At 28.3% G+C, this 17,948-nt stretch overlaps 1 protein-coding gene across 1 annotated transcript in view; it reads right to left on the bottom strand.

Moving 5' to 3' along the window:
• LOC136982923 (translocon-associated protein subunit alpha-like) overlaps positions 1-17,948 on the bottom strand; it is a 37,061-nt gene that overhangs the window by 14,769 nt on the left and 4,344 nt on the right. The window contains exons 2-4 of the mRNA XM_067279496.1: positions 16,421-16,539; positions 13,869-13,962; positions 2,975-3,102 (exon numbers count right to left, since the gene is read on the bottom strand). Coding sequence (XP_067135597.1) covers positions 2,975-3,102; positions 13,869-13,962; positions 16,421-16,539 — 341 coding nt within the window. The remainder of the gene's footprint in view (positions 1-2,974; positions 3,103-13,868; positions 13,963-16,420; positions 16,540-17,948) is intronic.

Here is a 17,948-nt window from a genome sequence, read left to right as displayed (position 1 = left end):
ACAAAATGGCAACAGTCTTTCTACAAACAGGAACAAGTGTGAGATTTGTGCATGCGCTGCTCATTGGGAAGTTGGAAATGTAAATGTTGTGCATTTTTGAAACTAAATGGCACTAGTCATTGTAATTTCATATTATTTTCATATTAAAACTAACTTCTAAAATATAATTTTTTTTTTCGTTTTTACATTTATTAATATATTTATTTTGTTTGTGCAAAATAAAAAAATAATTTCAGACGATACAACAGCCACAATTATTTTTTTCAAAAACAGGAAAAATTCGTTAGGCAAAAATTCAACCAGGGGAGACACAAAATGAAGAGAAATTTTGACATTGGATAGGTTAATTTCACCAAAAATGAATCACGGACAACCTCGTGGTTGTGGCTGTGGCTGGCAAAGTTTGAATGATCACGTTCAAAACCAGCAAAACCAAAGAAGATTAGAGAATGAGACCTACTGTGAGCATTGAAGTGATCCCATTTAGTAGTGAGTCTCAGAGACATAGTCTTGTCCCAAATATGACCTTGCCGTTTTACTTGTTTTTATCTAAAAGAAGAAATGATTCTTGTTCCATTTTAGCCATACTTATACCAACAAACTGTATTATATAGCTGATAAATTAAAAATGCAAAGTATTGATGTCTACCTTGATTAATGAACTGGACATTTACAAATATAATTTTTAAAAACAATATCCAAATAAAAAATTGGAAGCCAATTTTTAATACACAGTTGCAAAATGTCTTCTAAAGTAAATTTAAAACTATAATATTAAAATAAGTAGCAATCATTTCATTTTACAAATAGTATCATCTTGGAGAATCTTAAAATTTAAATTTGACAAAAATGCCATAATAAACAAATCAGTCAGACAGTAAATTTTCAAATGATATATTCAACAAAATTTAAAAGTAACATTACTGCTGCCTTATTGATACTCTTATCTGTTAGCAATATATATATCTGGAAACTATACATAAACTATTTGGAAACTGTGTATATAATCTATTCCTCTGTAACCAAAGAAATAGACTATAAACTCTTCCGAAACTCTTTCACAAACATTAAAATCCTAAGATTTAAATCTTAGGATTTTAATGTTTGTGAAAGAGTTTCGGAAGAGTTTATAGTCTATTTCTTTGGTTACAGAGGAATAGATTATATACACAGTTTCCAAATAGTTTATGGATGAATCCAGTGGATACTTTAAAAAAGCTGTGTATTAAAATCATAATTTTTTGACCCTACTAATCATTGAAAACAAGTTATTCAACTAAACTGATATAAAATAGAAAAAAATATTCAATATTCTATGTATTAAATATTGAAACAGTTAAAACAGAAAATATTTCTTTAATAATTTTTAACTTTTAGACCTTCCTGTTTGATTTATTGTCTTGAAAATCATTGAAAAATAATAAAATCAATCCATCCAGTTGAATAAAAATGTTTTCTTTAATCATAATACTTATATTCTTCGTTCTCAATCTTAACAATTTGTCGCAAAGTATATTTTACAAATATAATTAATTTATAATTAACAGTGAGCAATATTACACTTAAGAATACTAGAAATATATTAATTACCAAAGGCATTTGATATTGTGTTTGAACACTTACATGTTAAAATATCCTATTCTTCAATATTCCAATTTATCCTCACTCTCCTAATATTCAGATTTCAGTAATCACTATTTGTAAAATATGTACTTGTGATTATTTATAAAAATTTACTTACTAGTTTTTAAAAATGCAATTTAGAGTTTTGATTTATTTATAAATGGAAGCCACTTACAAATTTAAAACAGCTTATGAAAATAATATTTGTTCTATATTTAATATCTTAATGTTTAGTTAATTAGCAATGATATTCTTAGACTGAAATTTTAAAGTTATCATATATAAAAAAAATATTGCTATGTTGCTTTATTGTAATATTCAATTTGTTCCATTCATTTCTTTCTTAATCTTTTTCATCTGCATTTAATGGTTCAGAATTATCTTTCAGTTTAATGCTGTCCTATCATGTTTTTAATTTATAAATATATTCATATTTTTGCAAATAAATTTTAATTCTTTTTAGTTCTTTTATTTGAATTGATTAGTTTTCTCTTTTAAGTGTGGGTTTCTCCAAAATTGTTAAAATTATTTATTTTCAGCATTATCATCATTTTATTTATTAACCTTATTATTCCTGTAAAATATAAGTCATTATAAAATATTTCAGTGAATAAATTAAGTAGCCATATTAGATTTTTAAACTGAAATAATTTTATGAAAATAACAAACTACAGTGATACCTCGGTTTTCATCGATAATCCAACTGAAAACAATCAGCAAAATCCGAAACCTATGAAAATCGAGGCAATTATTTCCATATGAATCAATGTAAATCCAATTAATTCATTCTAGACACTCCAAAATACATACCAAAAACACATTTTATAGAGAATTAATATAGCGTTAAATACTAAAAGCAATAAGAAATTAACATAAAAGACTAATTAGCATAAAGATAAAAGCATTAAGATTAAATATAAGATAATTAGCATTAAGATGAAAGCAATGGAATTGTTCGGTTAGACACTCAGGGTAATGTCTTGTCTTGTAGAAGCTAGTTGGACACGAGCTTCTAGCCTATATCGCCTGTGGTAAAGTGTGACGTAATTGTCATATAATAGTAGTTGTATGCGTTTATGATGGTCGTATCGTGGGGAATAATGTCTTCCGAGAAATGGCCCCTATTCAGGCATTACAGATGTTGAAAAAACCATCTCAATGTACTGAATTTATAAGAAGTCTATGAAAACCTAAAACTATTATTATTATTATTATTAATCATTAACTTATATTTCTCTATATTTATTCACATGTTTCTATCTGTTGGTTTTTATAAGTACTATTATTAAGCATAAGAAACATCTAACATGAATTCTATGAGAACAGTTTTAGTTTATAGAATGTTACTTACATTCTGAATATAAAAACTGAAATCTACTGGATAACGAAATGATGCATCCATTGTTTCTACAACAAAATCTTTTACTCCTTTATTAGTAAATCCAACCAAAAACTGAACATCTTTTCCAGCAGGTATCTCTAAAACAGTTTTAAAAATTTTAAGATTTTAATAATAATAATTTTTTAAAATTATTCATAAAATATTAAAAATAAAATACATTATTTACATATGCAGATTATAGATGCTAAAATTTCACATGAAAAAGTGTTTTAGATATGTCTTTAAGAATATTTAAAAAATTATACTAAGTACTGTAGGATGGTTTTAATATATTGTTTTCAAGTAACATTATAACAACTTCTACAGGATGTCTGAAAAGTTACGGAGTGTTGAAAATGGTTTAAGTAAAATTTTACATACAATATTACAGTTTCTATTACAGCAAATACTGGAAATGTCCCCAATGCCTCAAAATCTGGGAGTGAGATCCAGAAACCCAGCAGGCCAGATTCCATGGAAGATTATGCAATCAACAAAGAAGTCTTCCAAAGTAGCAACAACATCTACTACAAAATGGAAATGCAGGACATAACTTACAGGTCTCATATGTAACACTGTATGTATAACTTTAATGTCACTACAAATTTCCCACTCTAACGTTTTGGACACCCTGTAAATAAATTTGCTTAAAAATGAATTTGAATGACAACCACTGACTATACTATTTATTTGATGCACAGGCATTATTTTATTTTCAAGAATCAAAGTTATTACAACTACAGATAAAATATTAATAAAGTATTGCACATTCAACAATTTGAGTTTTTAACTTTATTTTCAAATGCTCAAAAATTCAAATTTACAGACAGTAGTTGTTCTTTAGCACTTTTTAAAATTGTTATCATAGTTATGCATCTTTGTTGTTCAACTTGGCTGCCACAAAAAAAAAATTAACATAAATGCACAACTATAATAACCATTTAGAATGTAATGCGAAATCAATAAATCAAATTTCTATGCTATTGATAGTATGCAATGTACATTTCTTAGTTATATTATTGTATTAAATTTCAAAAATATTATGAATCAAATCAGCAAAACATTTATGAGGTGTGTTTTTTTCAACTTCTGATATGCAGGAAAAAAATGAAAACAGTTTTGATCTTCATTGTTATTTACAAAAGTCAGATACACTTTCCGTCTACTTTTCTTTTGTAATCACTAAAAACAGGCTAAAATTTGTAATCACTGTTTCAATTTATACTTTGGCACCAGCTTTTCTATACCCTCATTGAAAAAGATTGCCACCTGGTTGCCCAGCCAACCCTTTATGCTGGCCTTCAACTCCTTGTTAATGTGGAATGGCTGCCCTCCTAACCATCAATTCATGTGAATAAATAGATGGAAATTACTTGATGCTAAAGTCTGGGCTTTACAATGGATGATCAAACATCTCCCATTTGAACTTCTAAGAGTTCCATTGCAATACATGACCATCACTGCAACCAGATACTGTGAGACTCTTTGACAGCTATAATGGGCAATAACAACACTGCAGTAAACATGGAACTCTTCCAGAAGTTTCAAATGGAAAGTGCTTGATCATCTGCCATACAACCCAAACTTTAGCACGGAGTGATTTCTACCTGTTCACTCACATGAAGCAGTAGTTAGTAATGTAGCAGTAGTTAGTAAAGTAGTGGTTCCAAGAAGTTGAAGACCAGATTGAAGGGTTGGCTGAGGATAAGGCTTCTTTGATGAGAGTATAGAAATGTTGGTGCCATGAAATGGTAAATGCTTAAATCAAAACAGCAATCATGTAGAAGAGTAGCTGAAAAAATGTATCTAACTTCTGTAAATAAAACAGTTTTGATCCTCACTGTTTTTTTTTCCTGTCACATCAGAAGTACTCCTTGTAATTTCCTTCCTAGTCATATTTTTAACAATATTCTAAAATATTTAGTCATTAAAATGATTTAATAAATATATAGTAATATATTGCTTTATTACAATGTTACAAGTACAGTACTGTACATATATAATAAAACAACATAACAATGCAGCACTGCATTACTGTCAAAGATTAAAACAGAAAATAGTAATATAATTTAAAAAAAAAGGAAACAAATATGATTTTTACAATTATAAAAAAAAATATAAAAAGAAAACATCTATTTTATTCTAAATAAGAAATAAAATATAATAAAGCCTATATAAATAAATGGAGGACTTCAAAACAGTGATTTTCTATGTTAAATTTTATTATTAGCGAGAAGCCTAACATAAAAACAAAACAATTTTTGGGTAGAACAACATAACAAACTGAATGAAGTAGAAAATTAAGATTCCACTTATAAAATTGTCTCTAGGTATATCAGTCATCAAGAAGCATGACAAAGTATATTGCAAAAACGATTCTGAATTTTTCCAGAAAAACAAAGATCATGTGAGATGGGACTTACTGACAGTCTTGGTTAATATTCGTCTTCGTTGTCATTACCCAGGAGCAAAATAAAACAAGTTTTCAAGAACTAAATTTTCCAGTACAAGCAATGGAAGCACTCATTGAAAATGAGACTAAAATAAGATAGTACTGTTAACTTGAGTTGTATGTAGTAGTTAGTAACTACCTAATACCAAGTATTCAAGAACAAGATGATTAACACTGTTGATAATTACAGTATTAAAATTTCTCAAGACATCTTATCACAGAATAGTTGTCTCATGACTGTAATGTGATTCAAATTTCTGACAGCAAAGTGAAGCACTAGTTCTTGGTTCTTGAATTGGTTTGTTCATTTCATATGAGCTTATAAGGATCAAATCTGAGAAGAATTCAAATACGTACACCTAGCATAAGCTCTTAGAAACAATGAGAACTTTTTTCAAATTAAATAGTCCTCAATTCTTGCATTAAAATATCTGCATCTTTAGTTGGAATCACTTTAATTTAGATTAAACTTAATAATAAAAGTGAAAAGTATAAAAACGAACACAGCTGTATGACAAATATCTGGTATAGTTTTTTACTGTATATTAAAAACAATAATCTGTGTGATATAAAACTACAATTTTCTTTTTTACTTTAAAGCAAGATTAATATTAATTAAAAGATAAAATAAAATTTAGTTTCAATATCCAAAGAACTAAGAAAACAATAATTTTATTCTCTCTTAACATCACTATTATTGCTCAATACCATGATGGTTTATCATATCAAAATGAAATAAATAATGATTAAAGGCATATGTTATATATAAAACATTCATGAAATTAATGAGATAACTGCTAAATTTTTAAGTTAGAAACAATTCTAGATATTTTATCAAATACATCTGTACTTAAGGAAAATATAAAAAAAACGATTTAATTCATGTCTTGACATGAATCATTAGTATATCATATACCGTATCATATAGTAGTATCATATATCATATATTTACTCGCATATAAGACAAGGTTTTTATTCATTTATCACAGCTTCAAATTCCTAGGTCATCCTATACGCAGCGAGAGAAGGATTCTTTGAGTTTTTGCAAATAATTTTTGTGAACCGTGTATTCGCATTTTTTACCGGATGCTCACCCTCCTGCATTTAAAAATGTAAGTATTTTATCTGGGTTGTTTGAATCGTTCTTGTATATTGTTGGGAGTAAAGATGAATAGCAATAGGAAAAGCAAAGCTTTTGAATTCAATTCAAGATTGAAATTCCAAAATCACACGGGAGCACAATAAAACTTTTAATCCATTCCCACGTAAAAACAGATGATTATTCAAAAATCAGAATTCAGAGCAACTCATAAGTGTAATTGATGGAGAGTGGATTTGACTGTTAAGAATTGGCAAAAAAAAGGTTCCTGATTGTCCAGCTTTACATGAACAAATTACAGTAGAGCATCAATTATCCGAATACTGATCAACTGAAACATTGGTTAACCAAAAGTGTTCCAGTTGGCAAATTCAAATTTCTGATGGTGCTGTGGGACTAAAATATTTGGCTATGTCTTGGGCTACTCCAATATTTTTTTTGTTGGTGTGCATATTTTAGCTGGCAGCATTGGCGCGACCATGAGAGGGCAACAAGATAAAATAACTCATCGTTGTTCTATGGATATGTTCATAAAGTCAAACAAGTTAAATGCGTTAGTAACGAATTGGTCAAAAAGTAGTAGTCTCGCTCAGTGCGCATGCTCTGCAGTGACAACATTTTGAACGAAACTCTAACAAAGTTCACGAAAGAAAGAGTTGTTAGTTTACTTTGTTAAGAAAATGGATATCGATGTTTCTAAATCTACTCGAGTGTTTAAATTGTGAATTAAAAGGTGAAATGATAGAAATAACTGTCCACCCGAAGCAATCTAAAAAAAATATTTTGGATAAGGCTGCACTAGCAACATTCATATCTTAGATTTCAGAAACAGCTATTTAGTTATAAATGAATCGGTCCAAAAATTCTAACGAAATAAGAATAACGATGATGTCATTCTCGTTTAACTCATTCGACTTTACGAACGTACCCTATCTCGTTGATTGGAATGTTTTTGATACTACATTAACTTCTAAAAAATAATTTTTTTGTTGTTATATTTTTCAATATATTTATTTTTTTTGTGCAAAATAAATAATTTTTAACAATACAATAGCCACAATTATTATGTTAAAAAAATTTTCGTTAGGCTTAACATTGATGAAAATTCAACGCAAAGCACGCAACAGAGAAAAATTTCAACATGGTATAGAATTAATATATTTTTTTGTACATGATCAGTTATCCGAACAACCCCAGTCCCAAATTGTTTTGGGTAATCGATGCTCTACTGTGTTTTGTTGATTTTAGAAGATTCCTTAAAGTTTAAAATGCCAGTAATTTTTGTGGAACAATGTGTGCATTTACGTGCATTTGATATTTTACTTGTGATTAAACAAAATAAAATTAGAATTGTATTAATAAATCTAATTTTCTTTATTTTGATCTTTAAAGTCACAACTCATCCTATATGCGAGTAAATACAGTAAATAATTTTGCGGCAATTCATTTCATTATTTAGAAATTAATGTAGCAAAATTGTAATTAAAAACCTAAGCATTATAGAAGAATTGAAAGTGCTCTATTTTAAACAATTGAAAATTAATAAATTTTTTGTGTGCTAAAATAATTTTTATTAAATGTATTCATAATATCAATCTCAATAATGTCAACTATAAAATTTAATTCTCATATTGTTAAAGTTTATCATTACACATTCAAAAATTTAGTACAAGTAATGGAAAAAAATTACAGAACTGTGAGAAAAAATTCTTCGAGACTAATTTCATCTTAAAAAGAATCTTAGTTTATGTCTTTTTGAAAGGAAATTATCTTAATGCAAGAAACTTTCATTGTTTGAAATTTTAAAAAAATTAAATTAAACTCTGTAGTTTTAAACTAGTTTAAAACAATATACAGTAGAGACTCGTTAATCAGAACCTCGGTAACAGAATCGCCGATAATACGATACGATAGCCTCGATTATTATTATAAAAATTTTCGTTAGGCTTAAAATTGACGAAAATTCAACACAAAGCGACACACAACGGAGAAAAATTTGAACATCGGACAGGTAAATGTATTTTTTCGTACATAATTGGTAATCGGAACAAATCACTAATCTGAACAACCCCAGTCCCCAATTGATTCCAATTTCCGGTTCTCTACTGTACTATAAAAAGGTGTACCAGGAACTGTATAGTGATTGTTTTGCCAAATTACTTTACTTCCCTTGGTAATACTCTTTAAAAAGTGCATTTCAGAAAAATAATTATTTTGTGGATCCTGGTTCAAAAAGGAAAAGAGGGAGAAAACAGCATATTTTTATAAAAAATTTGTTATAATTCAAAATGATATATTTTTTAAGAACATCAGTCTTGATTGTTATATTCTTTTCATTAAACCAAAATATTCTGTTATAATAAAAACAATATAATTAAACACAAATGTTTGATATTTTTTTGTTTTTTGTTTAAATAAATTATTATTGTATCAATCAAAATAGATTTTAATGGAGCTAAACAAATGTTTATTGTTAAGTTAATGAAAAAATCTTTTTAAGATTATAATTAGATTTCATTACAATTCAGCATATGTTAAATTTTTCAGATATTAACTGATGAAAATAAATTCAAAAATGAAAGAATTTAGAAAAAAATTTTTATTTTATATATACAATAATGCAAAAAATTTGAGATGTTTCATAAGCTGAATCTGATTCTATATCCATTATCAGCTAATAAAGATTTGATTTTTTAAAAAGTTTCTATTCATTAATGAAGATAATTTTTAAAAATTAATTAGATATTTAGAATTTCATAAAAACCTATTTAAATGATCACACTGTTTTAATCAGAAGTCTTTACAATTCAAATTTCACTAAAAATTATATTTAAAGTTTAATTTCTCAGATCATTTTTGTATTAATATACTTACATATTTCAATTCTGTTACCTACTTATGATCTTCTTTGGAGTTATCTGCAATTTTCAGATGAAATACATTAAAAATTTCATTTTAATTTAAGTATTTTTTGTTAGAATATGAGTGCAGAGTAACAGGAATTCTTCAGATGAAGTAGAAGGAACAGCACAGTTTTATCCTTAAGAAATGTCATAATACCAGCAAGAAATACAGATAATCTCTAAAAAAGTGAAACAAGAAGAATCCCAAAGAATCGTAATAAGAAAGAAATGAAAAATAAAAACACCAATTCAAAAAGTTGCAAGAATATCAGAGACCTAAAGCTCATTTTAAAATTAGCACATAATCAAATATTAGCATAAACATGAATCTTTATCAATTTAAAAAATTTAAATTAATCAGTTATCAAAAATAATTTGAAATTTTGTATATAAAATCTGTATAAAAAAAAATAAAAATACAATTAGTTCAATTAAAATATGAATGCTTTCCCTTATAAAACTGGAATTGATAATGTTTTTTTATTATTGGGTTGTTCGGAAAGTTCGTAGCAATTTTTAAGAGAAATAAAAGAAATTGTTTTAAAACTAAAAATATACTTTTATTCCATTATGTATGCGCCATTGTTTTTAATGACGTGTTGCCATCTATGGGGCAGCTTCATGATACCCTCTTCGTAGAACTTTCCAGTTTTTTCCGCGAAAAACTGATCCACGTGGTTTTTGCAAGCTTCCAAAGTATCAAAGTTTTTATCATGAAGGGAATTTTGTAGAGAACGGAACAAATGGTAGTCCGACGGGGCAAGGTCGGGTGAGTAAGGGGGGTGGGGTAAAACATCCCAGCCTAGTTCCAATAATTTTTGGCGTGTTCGTAAAGACGTGTGAGGTCTGGCATTATCTTGGTGAAACACAATGCCTTTTCTATTGGCCAGTTCCGGACGTTTTCTTTAATTGCCATGTTCAGCTTATCCAATTGGGAACAATACTTATCAGAATCAATTGTTTGATTCTGTGGAAGCAGCTCGTAGTACAGGATTCCTTTCCAATCCCACCAGACAGTGAGCATGACCTTCTTTGGATGAAGACCGGCCTTTGGAGTTTTTAATGGTGATTCATTTTTCTTACCCCATGATCGTTTTCGGCTGATGTTGTTATAAATGATCCACTTTTCATCACCTGTCACTAAACGCTTCAGAAAAGGGTCATTTTCATTTCGTCTTTCAAGAGAATCACAAATGGAGATGCGATCCAGTAAGTTTTTTTCCGTTAAGTCGTGAGGTATCCAAATGTCGTAACGATTCACGTATCCGAGCTTCTTTAGATGTTGAAATACAGTACTGTTTGATGACTTCACTATGTCTGCAATCTCTCGAGTTGTGTAATGAGGGTTTTCATCCAATAATGCTTTGATCTGGTCCTCTTCAATAACAGGAGGTCTTCCTGAGCGAGGAGCATCTTCAAGGCTGAAATTACCCGTTTTAAATTTTGCAAACCACTTTCGAACAGTTGATTCTGATACAGCACTCCCACCATAAACATCACATATCTTTTTTGCTGTTTGTACAGCATTTTTGCCTTTACGAAAAAAGAAAAGAAACAAGTGTCGATAATGCACGTTGTTCGCATCCATTTTTTGCAATGAGACAAATTAAACGCTATTTGAATAATCTTAAGTTTTATTGTAATGGACGCGTCTCAAGGTCATTTATCGTAATATTCATTGGTTTGTACAATTCTAATCATTTTTGCGTCAATCGGTGTCTCAACTGTCGGCTATCAAAAATCGCTACGAACTTTCCGAACAACCCAATAATAATGTTATTCAGTTGTGGAGTTTCCCATAAAATAGCCCTTATAAAAAGAATGGTATTCAATTTTTAGGAAAAGTTTTTCAAATAAAAATAAACAATTTCTTGAATACAATATTAAGTTGACTTGATAAAATATAACTACCTACACTTTCATATGCACACACACACACACATTTTTATCAGTTATGTAATGTTATAAGAAATGGCTTGTAAGTTAAAATACACTTATAAAATTTTGCTTATTATAATCAGTTTCACTTATAGTTATTATCTGATAAACAGAATTTTTAAGCTGTCATTTAGCTAATAATCACATTTTCATATATAAATAAAAAAAATATTAAACAGGATTGTGGAAGAAAGTTAAAAATAAAATGAAAGTAAATTTAAAAATCTGTTTTGGTTATTTTCAAATTGTCGACAACTTATTGTAAAATATATTAAAACAACTTCTTACATAATTACTGGAATGCATATACTTTACACTTGCTTTAAAGTATATGCATTCCAGTAATTACACCTGAGAAACTTAAGGTTCTCAAGTGTAAAGTAAAAAATTATTGTAAAATCTTTACATAGCAGTCTTGTTAATGTATTTTTGGAACTGCATTTTGCTAGTTTTGTAAATAACTTAAATAACCTGATAATTTTGAAAATTACATTAATGATTTTAACTTAAACAAAAAATAAACCAGATTGATAAGATTTTGGTCAAGTGTCTTAAGATAATTTCTTTACATTCAGAAATTACATTTGCATTTTTAATCTATCATAAATATCATGCAATTTAACTCTTTAAAGACGAGATTGACCAAAACTGGCTTAATCTGTGTGAGACAAAATTGGTTGAAGGGAAAGTTGTTTGACTGTTTTCACTATACAAATTCCCCTTATAGCCTAAGAGGTAAAATCAATTTCATCTTCAGGTATATTAAAATTTTCAGAGCTTAAGGAGTTAAATATACTTTATGGAAAATAATTTCCAGACAAATGGTTTAGTTTCTTTTACCAGAAGTTGATCAGGTGGGTTTTGTTATACATTTTCAGCTTTCTCTACAGCAATTTATTCTTGAATCTGACTAAAACTCTCATAATTTACTTCAATATAGTAGAAATGGCTGAAATATCCCACCCTTGCCCAAATTAACCAATACAACTAAAGATCTGACTTACGTATAATAAACAAAATTATAATTAACTAACATAGACTTAATATACTAATGACTCACATTGACACTCAAATCAACTAACTTTCTATTAGAAGAGTATCACAGTATCTTTTAACCAATAGATCACATTTCAACCTTCAAAATGAATAGATCTTGGGCACAATATCGTAAAAAATAGAAATACAAACTGTTTCTCTCAGGTAACAAAATCTTTTTGGCCTGCTTTAGAGTGGTTTCTCACAGGACAAAAACAAATTTTAATGTAAACAAAACTGTAAGAATAAACAAATCAGCCAGCATGCAGTTTCACTTCTATAGTCATAACATTATTCAATAGTTTAAGATTAATAAATTGATACTTATTGAACATCCATTTTTTAAATGTGCCCACTGTATAATTATTATTTTCCAACAGTAATAATTCAAATTCTATCAGCATGTACTTTTTCATAGTAAAAACATATATACATATCATAATGATACAGATATTTCAATTCTCACACAAATATAAAATAAATGTCAAAAATGGATGTTTTTACATGTAAGAATCCATAATCAATATCTTATTTAAATATTTCAATATATTTATGTTTAAATACAAAGTTCAACATCACCTAAACACTGGGCTGAAATCAGCACTTCTTCTGAAACCTGTTACCAGTGTGCTTCGTGAAAATACAGACTTATCACAAATGCTTTCGAACTTTTGAAGTGTTCCATTGGATTTCATCTGAAGAACTGTTCAAAAGTTCAAAAGCATTTGTGATAAGTCTGTATTTTCACAAAGCACACCGGTAACAGGTTCCATAAGATGTGCATATTTATGTTTCTTTTGTAAATACATATTGTAGCATTATTACAGACTGACACAATATATCAGTTCTAAATTTTTTTTAAATGTATGAATTCATTAAATTATATAACTGTAAAGTAAATCAATATTTTAATAATTTTCAAAATATTTATCTTAATATTTTCTGTAAAAAAATCAGTCAACAAATAAATATTAACACTGATTATTTTCAGATCATGAATAAATAAATTTTTTAATGTTTTTCTTATAAAAAAAAATGTATTAATTTTACAACATAGAATATATTTGCTACTAATAACTACACAGAATTTTATTTGAAAATTTATGCAAATTATATCTTTGTATCAGAAATGAAATGTTCCACTAATTCATGTAATATTGTAATATTGTGCTGGTAAAAAACTCTTGTCATTTTTTATTCTACATGTAAATAATATGCGAAATAAATTTAAATGAAAACATACATTATTCAGTTTTATTTGTCTCTAGAAAAGAAATAGTATAGTATCAAAAGACAAAGGTATAAAAGACAATGTTTTTTAAACTTTGAAACTTAAAACATTTTAAAAAGCAAAATAAAGAAAAACAGTTAATATAAATCATAAAATTTTAAATAATGCAGTGCAAATAAAGAATTCAATTCTTTCAAAAAATTTACCTAAGGAAGAGCCAGATGGCTTTGTGAACAAGAAATAAGTATCAGCATCTGGTGATGACAGTAAAGTTCTTTCTTCTTCATCATCAGTTTCTTCCTGTATAAAATTATATATAATTGATGATTTTATTTTGATGATTTAAATTATATATAATTGATGATTTAAATAAAATCATTTAATAAAGATAAATAATAAAAAAAAACAAGAGTTAAACAATAAACAACAAAAAATAGATTATTTTAACAAAGATTATATTGTAAATATCTTCAAATATACATGCAAATATAGTTAGGAACAAAATGAATCCTATAACAACAACTTACGGCATTACCATTTTAATCATTTAATTTATATTTGTTAATTAATTTAATGTCCATATGTTAATGTCTAATGTCTAATGTCCAATAATTCAATCCAATGTCTAATGTCCATAAATTAAATTAAATTTAATTTATGGACATTAGACATTTGATTTGATTCTGTTGATGCAAGACATTAGTACTCCACAGTATATACAGTCAGTCTCATCTTGTCCATAATTAACAGCCTGATTTTGATTCACAACTCTGATGCTGGCTAATTAAAGCTTGAATCAACAGACAAGAAACAAAATCCAATCCTAACTATCCAAGATAAATTTTGAAGATTTAGACTGGATATTTATCTGAATTCCTTAAGGTAATTTGTGTGAGAATACTAATAATACAATACTATATTATATTGTCTATATGCTAACAGACACAAAAGAAAATATTCAAAATAAAGTAGAATTTATATTTAAACATCTATTAATTTAACTGTTTTATAACAGAAAATCATTTTTATGTATCTTCAGTCAGATTTGACTAGCTATCAAGTGTTTTCAATGTCTGTAATTTAAAATATAGGGACAATGAATAACTTATAATTGAACTTTTATGTATAAATATTGTATCTATTTAACACAGTGGTTCTTAACCTGGGGTGCAAGAGACATTTCCAGGGGTGCAAGAGAAATTTCAAAAATTTTTTATAAAAAATACGAACGAGTCAACTGTCTTCTCTACAAACCATGGTAACCAGCAACACAGCACCCCCACTTCTTCACTCTCTACTCTACCGTCTCTCCTGCACATCATGCTTGTCATCAGTCATCAGTACATGCAGTTAATGTAGTCACATTGTCACATGCAGTACAGAAACTAGTTGAGATGTGTTCGCATACCTTGAATAAGAACATAAATGAGGATTGTAACAATAGCAAGGTTGAGGCCGAAGTTTTAAACGCGAAAACGTGTACATCGGACATTCAGTGCCGCTTTCCTGTAAGCTAGAAGTTTGACAATGGTGTTAGGAAAGTCGGTGGAATCATGCTTGACATTCCAAATGCCATTGTCAAACTTCTAGGCTTACAGGAAAGCGACACTGAATGTCCAACATAAACGTTTTCACGTTTAAAACTTTGGCCTCAACCTCACTAATATTTACAGGTAACCCTCGTATAACACAGCACTTCTATAGCACAGATTCACTCTAACACGGTTCAAGAATTAGGTAAAACCCTTGTACAACAAATAAACACATATTTTTTAAAGATATTTTCTCTGGACCCTTTATCAAGAACCATTCTAATACGATTTACTGTAAAGTAATGGACTTTTCAACATAACAGATGAATCCATAATAACTAATAATCACAATAAAATAGACTTTCATTCTAACAGACCAATTTCCTCCATCCTGTAGTAGTACATTATATTGAGCTTTTACTATGTATATCAAAATAATAAGCATATTCAATGCAAATAATGAAATTTCATTGTTTTACTTGGAAGAATTTATTTCATTATGACACCTGAAAAACAAAATTCACATTTACATACTAGAAAAGTTTGTAGTAGCCTCCTTACCCACAGTATCTGTGGTCAACCACAATAAAAAATATTTTTAAAAATTCCAGAAATAAGCAATATGCAAGTTCTAAATTGCATATTGTTTTGAGTAAGACATTGTAAACTTGCATGATCCTTCTTGGAATGTGAATCATCCTTTTGTTTGGCATATCCACATTGTATGCACTACTCATCCATTAGTCACTTAGTAACTGTCTCAACTATCAGATTGATTATTGCAATATTGTAGTGTTGTATTCAAGTAACTCTTATTTTACTTATTAAGGACCCAAACTACAAGAGTAGTGATGCAGGTAATTCGGATGTGCCAAAGAGAAACTGGAAAGTACTTCTTTTAAGTGAAAAGGTGAAAATTTTCAACTTAAAGAAAGAAAACACTTATGCTGAGCCACTTTACATACAGTACATGGTTATAATTTTCTATTTTACTATTAGTTATTGTTGTTAATTTCTTACCGTAACTAATTTATAAATGAAACTTTATCCTAGATAAGCATGTATAGAAAAAATTTAGTACACAGTATATAAGATTCAATATCTTTTACAGTTTCAGACATCTACTGGTATTGAAACTTATCTCCCATGAATGAGGGAGACTACTGCATTAATTTATATTTAAAATTATCTATTTTCTTAATATAATAAAATAAAATATTTTCAACCTTTTCAACTACAGCATTTTCAATAATATCTGGTTCTTCTGATACCGGAATGTTTTCCATTTCTACTTGAACCTCTTCATCATCACCATCCATAATATCAATTATATCTTCTCCATTTGCTATTGTAAAAAAATTTAAAATTGTCAAATAATATTTACTTTTGGATAAAATGAATCTTAATTTTGATTAACATTTGAACAATGCTAAAAATTTGTTTTAAATATTATATTAACCAAAAATTGCTTTTATGGAGGTGGCTGAGTGAGCCTGACACATCCAGGACAGATTGTCTGAATTCAATCCTAAGTCTCCTACAGTAGAAGTAGGTTGACACCTTGAACGTATTTCCTTGCCAAGCATCTAAGCAAGCAAGTCATTGATGTAGTTAATTTTATGTGAAATGATCTATGTCATTGGTTTGCTTACTTAGCTGCTTGACAAGGAAACAAGCTCCTTAACATCCTTGGCCAGCATCTAAGTTTTAAAATTGATTCTTTTTTAACTATATATATTTTCCAGGGAAAATATATATATATGTAGTTAAAATGGCTTTAAAGCTAATTATTACTCAATAATCTAAATCATAGGTTCCAAACCTTTTTTTGGCCTACCACTCGCTTTTCAAAAAAAAAAAAAAAAAACTGACTTCTGTAATAGGTACAAACATCAAAATTTTTACTGGAATCAATACTAACAGTAAGTGTCAGTTAGTTAATAAATCACATATATTTTAAAATTTCTGATTATATTATGAATTAGTTTGGTTCAAAAATTTGTAAATGTGTGTGGTTATTCATTTCAAATTGCCAGTACAAAAGCATCAAATGTAGTAGATCTGATCGGAATATAAAGTCCCAAAAAGTGCTTAATCTAATTAACTGTTTATGACTTCACCAATTTTGAGTTTTTCTTTCTAAATAGTATCTTCATAATAAAACTTGATTTAATGTTATAATGACAAAGATTTCTTGTTTTAATGTAATAAAATCACACATTTTCCACTATGATGATTATTTTTTTAAATTCAAAATAAATTATCATAATTTATTTAAAATTACAAGTACAATAATAAATATACAGTATTTTAATGTAACTCACTACTCACCATACCAGAATTACTTCAAAAAATTTCATACACAGAACCTTTTATGGTGTGATAACACATAAGTATCGACAAATAAACATTTTTGAATCCCTTCTGGGCTCTGCATGAGGTTCAAAACCGTTTCTAGATAGATGTTCGATTGCCATTAAATATCAGTTCGATTCGCATGTTGTTTAAATTATCAGTTCGATCGTAGGTTCGAAAGGATTTACAAATAAAAAAAAAAAACCACGTCACGCATGTGCAACAAGTCAGCCCGTCCATGTATAACAGGTGATTAGAGTGTTCTGTGAATTAACTCTTGCCAGGCCAATGACAAAACCATCTCCACTTTAAAATTTATGCATGTGTTGGTGATGGAGGATTTAAAGATGTGCATAGCCTCCAACCATTTGAGGTGTTCAATGGGAGGCGCATTGTGGA

This window comes from Centruroides vittatus, unplaced genomic scaffold (assembly GCF_030686945.1).
Source record: "Centruroides vittatus isolate TY-2023 unplaced genomic scaffold, ASM3068694v2 contig_874, whole genome shotgun sequence".
Taxonomy (NCBI): Eukaryota; Metazoa; Arthropoda; class Arachnida; order Scorpiones; family Buthidae; genus Centruroides; species Centruroides vittatus.
This window is presented reverse-complemented; position numbering and strand designations above follow the sequence as displayed.